The sequence below is a fragment of the Centroberyx gerrardi genome, chromosome 3 (assembly GCF_048128805.1).
Source record: "Centroberyx gerrardi isolate f3 chromosome 3, fCenGer3.hap1.cur.20231027, whole genome shotgun sequence".
Classification (NCBI taxonomy): Eukaryota; Metazoa; Chordata; class Actinopteri; order Beryciformes; family Berycidae; genus Centroberyx; species Centroberyx gerrardi.
In genome coordinates, this window is record NC_135999.1 from 19,110,920 (window position 1) to 19,118,689 (window position 7,770).

The 7,770-nt window shown below is 42.6% G+C and overlaps 2 protein-coding genes across 2 annotated transcripts in view; one reads left to right on the forward strand and one right to left on the reverse strand.

Moving 5' to 3' along the window:
• Positions 1-510: 510 nt before the first annotated feature.
• Positions 511-2,089, forward strand: npb (neuropeptide B). Its single transcript, XM_071915342.2, has 2 exons — positions 511-921; positions 1,866-2,089. Exons 1-2 carry the CDS (start codon positions 658-660, stop codon positions 1,992-1,994), a joined length of 393 nt encoding a protein of 130 aa, XP_071771443.1. The 5' UTR covers positions 511-657; the 3' UTR covers positions 1,995-2,089.
• A 564-nt stretch (positions 2,090-2,653) lies between these two features.
• The window catches only part of gnav1 (guanine nucleotide binding protein (G protein) alpha v1), a 28,685-nt gene continuing 23,568 nt past the window's right edge, over positions 2,654-7,770 (reverse strand). The window contains exons 7-9 of the mRNA XM_071915345.2: positions 7,701-7,770; positions 5,428-5,515; positions 2,654-4,326 (exon numbers count right to left, since the gene is read on the reverse strand). The exon at positions 7,701-7,770 is cut by the window's right edge and continues 2 nt beyond it. Coding sequence (XP_071771446.1) covers positions 4,136-4,326; positions 5,428-5,515; positions 7,701-7,770 — 349 coding nt within the window. The 3' untranslated portion in view covers positions 2,654-4,135. The remainder of the gene's footprint in view (positions 4,327-5,427; positions 5,516-7,700) is intronic.

Below are 7,770 nucleotides of genomic sequence, written 5' to 3' on the forward strand. Positions count from 1 at the left end.
GTGTATCTGGAAATGTGACGCGCTTAGACACACGGGCCTATCTTTGCTTTTGAATTATTTATGAGATGGTTTTGGACATTCAAGCAATGCTGATACACTCTAATCTACCAATTAGTAGCCTATATCAAATTAGTGGCAGATAAAAGGTCTCTCTTCATCTGCCTTAACGTATTTGCATTTCTTTCAATTTTGACCACTTACTTAAAGTCATATGCTTATCCTGGTCTATTGATGTTTTGATGTAAATCCATTTCACTTTTTCTTTCTAAAAGCGACAGAAAGGGACGGAACTGACGACCCCCCCAAAACACACACACACACGCACACACACACACACACACACATACATTCCCCACCCCACACCGCCAAACACATCAAAAGACGGATCAATTCGGATTGGTCGGTTTTCCTTCTCTCGCGTAAAGACGAATCATCATCCGCCCACTTCGATTGATTTGACGAACGTCGTGGGTCACGATTGCGTCGCTCACCCAACCTATATAAGCTGTAGAAAGTTTTTGAAACAGCCAACGAAACATTAAGTCGACTGCTGGAAAAGAACAGTCAACGCTCGAGAGGAGAGAGGCCACATAACCACCAGAATACCAGAACAGCACCAATCTTCTCTGCGTAAAAAGTGCCAAGAAGGTTCCAGATATGGAGAGGTCCGTCAGGTTTGCAGTGGTGTGGGTCGGAGTCTCCCTGCTCATCTCTTGCCATCCCATCGAGGCTTGGTACAAGCAGTCGACCGGTCCCAGTTACTACTCGGTAGGTCGTGCCTCCGGTTTGCTGTCCGGTATTAGGAGGTCGCCGTACGTCCGGAGGTCCGAGTCCGAAGAAACGGTGCTCGACAGCGGGGAGACCGCAGGTAACAACGTGGTTCCAGAGGGGAGCAGGCAGATCTCCATCCTCAAAAGCATGGTAAGTGCAATCCAAATATTAGAAAAACAATCAAATGAGTCAAATTTGAAGGGTTCCAGTTTTGCAGACTGATAGTGAAATGAGAATGAGACCCGTGCGTAAAATGCGCTTTCCGTTCAGCACCACAGTCACATGGGTCATGTAAATCTGCAATAGTCTAATGCATAAATAAAGGATTTTTTTTTGTGTAGGTTACTTTGCATGTGGTTGTATTTTATATTCTATAGTTTCATTTTATATATTTGTTGTGTGACGTACACAAAATTAAACAGTAGCCTAATAGGCTTAGACTAAAACTTGGGATACATCGTAGACAAATCTTAGACTATATTTCATTTGTAATCATAGAGACTATGGACTGGAAAAGGCTTTTAAAAGACAACTAAGATCAAAATTGAGGAAGAAGTTCAAGGTCCTAACTCGTGCGTAAAGGCGCTGTCCAGTCAGCACTGCAGCGAAGTGCCAGGCGAAGCTTCAAAGCAGCGAAAGATATGAAATATGACAACAAAGCTATCGACTACAGCAAAGTTAAAAGTTTGCCAAAATAATCAAATAAAACAACCTATTAGCAGTTAGATTGGCAAATATAAAAACTGTCTCAATATAGAATTTATACTAGTGTTTCTCTTCGTATCTTTACGAAAAAGAACTATAGTAATCCTACAACACGTTTTAGAAGGATACTTTACAAATATCACAGCAAAACGAAAGGGTCAATAGAAATATTACAGTGATGAAGTAGATAAATTAGGGTCACTATAAACTCACTAATGAGTAGGCAATAGGCACAGAGACACTATAAGTCCTACAGGAATATTATAGTGATGCGATAGGAGAGGGAGTCACTAGAGTCACTAATTTTAGCTAGGGGGGGTAACTCTAACAACACTTTGTGCTTGCAGAGCCTGAACTTCTGTTTTTTCTCGCCATTTTTCTTCACGCAGGCCATTTGTGTGAAGGACATCTCTCCAAATCTGAAGAGCTGCGAGCTGCTCCGGGACGGGACGGGCACCTTCCAGTGCAAGGCGGACGTTTTCCTCACCCTCGACTCCCTGGACTGCCTGTCCGCGTGAGTCCCGGTCGGACCGGCGGAGACAGCAGCGCGCTCCGCGTCCAGGTCCTCCACCGACCACCGGGAGCGCTTCTGTGGAACCGGAAAGGAAGGATGGGATGGGTGGGGCAGGGTGGGGGTGATGCGAGGAGGAAAACCTGATCATTTCTGACGATGGACCGCTGCAGACTTTGAATGTTCTCTCTCATTTTTAAAAAAACATTGTTCAGTTTTGCTTTGGTCGCGTAGACAGAAATATAGAAGAAAAAAAAACGAAAAAACACCCCAAAGTGGGCTGTGTGAGAGGTGTTAGTTAAATCTTCTGTTCATCTCCTTTCCAAATGCCTCCCATATCCTTGCTGTGTCTTCCCCCCTCACTTGTACCCGCGTTGCCAAAATGTATTAAATGTCCAGAGTGTTGACTGCAGAGCAGAATTCCTGAAAAGTACTTTTATTTATTTTATCTATTAAAAGGAACAAACACTGGTAACCTAGTGTGGCCTGAATTTGTGTTTATACCCAACTGATGGAGAATGGAAAAGGATGATATAGTAGCCAAATCTATTTTTGGTCCACTACTGCCTTGATTATTGATTGCCTTTATCCCTTCACATGGTTGTCTTCACTTCACACCAAAGAAATCCTATAGATGATGTCAAAATAACTTTGGGAACAGGTGGCTCTTTGTTACATTTATTTATTTTTTATTACATATTTTAGTATAACAGTAACCATAAAATAACAGTTTAAGCACATGGTCTGTCACTTCACCACAGGTGGGTTGAAACTAAGACTTCAAAAGTAGTGATGTGAAATGTCAACCATCCTACTGAAAAGGGCAAAAGAGAAGAAAAAAATACACATATCAAAATTACACGTTATATACATGTATGAAATGCTATTTAAATTACACTGCAGCATAAAGTTCATTGCAAGGCACTTGGGGGTGTTTTTCTCTTCGCTGCTACAGCAGAGGATTGTTTTTTCACCTTCAGTATTCATATCAGACATTACCATATCTGTTTATTATGGGAGTCGGAGAAGAGCTTCTGAGAGACAGAGTGGTGTGATAGCACAGTCGCCCAGGGGGGCCCTCCTAACAGTCACACACCAGCTGAGTTAATGCCGTACAAATCACATATATGAGGCGTCATCCTTGGTTGAAAAATCAGGGTTTATGACGTGTGTGTGTGTGTGAGAGAGTTTGAGAGAAAACAGAAGTGAAAGAATATGATTTTTCAATTTTTTAAAACACCTTTTTAAAATGTCTAATGGGATACCACAGTTCCCCCTCCATGTTTGTATTCCCAATGTCATCACCGACTGTTAAAGATGGGAAGCGGGACAGGATAGAAGTAAGTCACAGGCTCAAATTAATAGAGAGAGGGGTCGGGTGGTTTCAACTCAGGACAAGTAAACACAAACTGGGGAGTTTTCTCATGTGATCGCTGCCCCATTAGGAGGGAGTGACGCACAGCGGAGACACAGGTTAGTGATGGATGAGGGGAAAACACACGGCGGCATGCATGAGTGAAGCCTGCAGCACGGAACTAACGGACAAACAGTAAATCCCCACTCCCTCTCCTTCGCACCCACACACACACACACACACACACACACTGGAAGAGTAGAGACAGGCAAAGAAATGGCATGTATATGGACTCAAATAAAGGAAAAAGTAAAGTCAGTGTTCATACTCTGGTTTGGGTTGCATAGTACAGTACAAAAATATAAATGCCCATAGTAGTCCATTATTTTCCACTTAAAAAAAGGTTTCAAAAGTCATGTTAATAACATTTTAGGGCTCAAATCCAAGACAAAGGAGTAGCCAAACTGTCCTCCTCCTGCTTTATCAAAGTTTTTCGACGACATTTCTCATGTGAAAATGTGCAGGAGGATGAACTGCAACTCCGGTACTAATGATGCTACAATCCTCCAAGGCCACACCTTGTACGAGCGAAAGATAAGAGAGACACTGTGCCTCGAATGAGATGATCTTCATGTTCTGTTTCTGCCATTTCACTTAAAAACAAAGTGTGTTACTGTCAAACCCAAAGGTCTGCAGAACTGCCTGTCCAGGAAGGCTTTTCTTTTTTAGTTTCTGATAAAAGTCGAAACGCATCAGGGCTCAGAGCGATAAACGGGTCTGACTTGGACCAGCAGTTATAGAAGCGATACGGCCTCCAGGTTCTCTTTGATAATCGTGTCCATCACAACCTGGAAGACGATCTGGACGTTGGAGGTGTCGGTGGCCGTGGTGAAGTGGTGGTAGATGAGCTTGTTGGGCATGGCGTTGAGCGAGACGAAGGTGGCGGCGATGAAGCGGGCCGCCGAATCCACATCGCAGTCTGCGCCTGGCAGAGGAGAGGAAACACAGAGTGGGTCAGGCTGTACAGAGCACCAGTGAAACCATCTGGGTCCCTTCACACTCACTACTGGACATCCCCATGCCTTTTCAATGGTGATTCTACGACTTGTTAGGACTTTTAAATGGGGGAACCAGGGGGGGGGGGCAGTAACTTTGGGGGTCCAAGAACAATAACAGTAAAAACAAGGTTGAGAGTCAAAATGAACTATAATGCAGTATAGCATGATTGTTTTTGGTGATTGAACAACTAAGTTTGAATATGTTCAGGAGCAAATCATTACATGCAGGACAAAGTTTTTATTACTGCAAGGACTCATTTGACTTGTATTGTCCAATGATTTAGGTGAAAAATAAACTCTGGACTTGACTGTGAAGTATCTGGAAAAGATGAAACATATCAACCCTTGTCACACTCTTCAGCACTTACTTAAAACAATGCAATCTTACATTTCAGGTGATGTCAATGTGTTAATCAGAGTTAAACAGCCAGTAACATACAAGAAAATCTGGGGTGGGACAATCAGATTTCAAGGGTATTAAGTGCCCCGGCCCCCCCTTTGGCTCCGCCCCTGTCCCTTCCCTTCCCACACAGAACTTAAAAAAAAAAGAGTCTCCTCTCCATGTATATTAGACTGGTCATCATATCTGGGAGGTCAATGTGAAATGGACGCTTGCCCCGCTGGCTGACCCCAATCCCAAGAGTTTTAGCATTTATATTGACATTTGCATGAGAGCAGAGACAGCGCGGCCCCTGCAGAGCGCCCCGAGATGTGGGGAGCAGGACTGATACCAAACCCTAATCAGTGTGTGTCTGTATGTGTGTGTGTGAGAGTGAGAGCTCATGACCAGTTTGTAACTACTGCATGTGTGAGTCGATGGGTGTGCATATTTGTCTGTGTGTGTTTAGAGCCCTAAATCGCACACACTGGTCCTTCATTCGGATGTATTTAAATACTTATGTTTGCAGTATTTTCTCTTCCCAACTCAACAAGTACAAGTTAACTGTTTGTACCTCATGTCACAATATTTCAGCTTAATAAAATTCCTGTTCTGACCAATGTCACACATGGTTTTCTTTCAGTCTCACCTTTAAATTGAGGGAGGTATAACCGCAGATGTCGGCCAGAGTGTAAAATCTTCTCTTGAAAAAGATCTATCTTGTTCATGAATAAAATCTGCAATAGAACAAAAAGAGATCTAAATGAGCTGAGGCCACAAGAAGCTCATCACGGGTCAAAGGCCCGGTCTCCTGTGGAAAAGCAGAATCAATTCAAATGATCATAGGGGGAAAAAAACTTGACTTGATTTATTAATTCCCATCTGTAATGTTGCAATAACTCACCAAAATATTAAACCAATAAATCAGTTACATATTATTGTCACAGGTATTGATATTTTACAAATATTTTGATAAAACTGGAATCAATAGTCGTGATGACAACAGCATGAGATGGTAATGTTGGATCAATTACCTCGCTCCACACATCAGTAGGTAATCAATCACTCTTCGTCTCCAGTCTACAAGCATAAACCTCTCAGCTTTGCCCCTTCCGGTTTCTCTCTCTTTGCTCTGCCTCTAAACTCAACTTCTGTTTAGCTAGAACATCTCACAGGAACTTCTGTCTTTGTAGCGGACCAATTAAAAGTACGACAAAGTTCCCTCTTCCGGCTTCTATTTGATCACAGAAACAAAAAAGGCCCTGATAATAATGAGCGAGGCATGAAGTAGAGCAGATTTCAATTCAGCAAAGCCTCGGTGCATAATTAACGCTGAGCAGCCACAGTGAAGAGTTAATTGAGGTGGAGGTTACAATTCCCTCCCACATAATATAGGTATCATTAAACACTTTTGTTTAATGAGCCTGTTAGTCATGTAATGTACATGCCCACACACAACCCTGGACATACACACGTCACACATTTGGCTCTAATGAACTGGGCGGTGTGAGCCTTGCATGAAATCGCTTTTATGAATGGACTGATAAAAAGTGGGAGCATCACTAGAGGAAATCCTTATTGTTCTCAACAAATTTTCTGAAAACACAAATCCCTAATGTTCCAATTTTAGCGCCTGCAACGTCATCGTTTCATGACCAAAATATTCATGACTAAACATGTCGTCCACTAGTAAGTTTTGTTTTCATACAATCCCCAATAGAATAAAAAAAACCAGAAAGTGATAGAGTGATAGAAAGATACGCATCGACTAGTTTTGATATGAGATTCACATTTTCTTCCAAAACCCAAAAAACAGTGCTTTCGGTGTAAGCTTTCTGGAAAGCGTAGAAAACACTGCAGAGTTAACTGGCGAAGACGTTCCCCACTCACACACACAGCGACTTGTATTTTAAGTGGGCTTTAAAAGTGAGTTAAGCGGAATAAATTAAACAAGTTCGTTACACGGTTCTTTAATGTGACCATTTACCAGAAGCGGGAATAGAAAAAACATAGAGGGGGGAAAATGTCACCTCGCCAAAACCTGCACCTTAATTACAACCCGCTGTTTAATCACGAGTGACAGAGGACTGAGAGACAAAGGGCTGTGGCTGGTCTCCCTGTGTGTGTGTGTGTGTGTGTGTGTGTGTGTGTGCGTGTAGGTGTGTGTGTGCGTGTGTGTGTGTATGAGAACACGTGGATGTGTGCATCCATGTGTGCTCTGTCCATCAGCAGCTCTCCAGGGAGCTGACAGACACACACACTGACAGACACACACTGACAGACACACACACTGACAGACACACACACACACTGACAGACACACACACACTGACAGACACACACACTGACAGACACAATGTCCTTCAGTCTGCACTCAGCCCATCTAGGCAACAACAACAACTTGAAAGGACAAAGTATTGCTGTGGATTCTTAGGACAGACATTATACTTCAAACTGGTGAACGGGATGGTACCTTAAAAATAAGGGTGATAAATAAATCTTAACTGGTGAATTAGGAGGGAAATCTGATGGGTCATGTACATATCAGCCAGGTGTGACATGCACACACACACACACACACACACACACACACACACACACACAATTATGCACACTTTTGCAGCGTATTTCTGATTTCTCAGTGAACAAACTTCATGAAATATTCACAAATTATGATATGCAGCATATGCATGAATAAATTATCTCATCCAATATTTTGGAACAGTGCTCAATGCACTTCTGTGATTCTTTCTTCACTATTCACTTATCTGCCTTCTGAGTTACTGTGACTTTTCAAACCATATATTTTGTGTAGACGACTGAGAGGGGACTCTCACTCTCTAAATGAAAAGATACTTCATTTGATCTACTTGCAACTTTCCAACTGAGATTGAGGAAGTGGATGGATGCTGATTTCCTTACCATGGAGGTGCTGCGGAAGAAGACGTTGTTGCAGATAGAGGAGAAGAGCTTCAGGCTCTCCTGCAGACGA

What these genes read in the sequence shown, in the direction of transcription:
- npb (XM_071915342.2), top strand. Translation starts at nt 658, where the DNA reads ATGGAGAGGTCCGTCAGGTTTGCAGTGGTGTGGGTCGGAGTCTCCCTG. An exon ending in TCTCCATCCTCAAAAGCATG is followed by an intron (nt 922 to 1,865) that starts GTAAGTGCAATC and finishes TTCTTCACGCAG; the next exon opens with GCCATTTGTGTGAAGGACAT.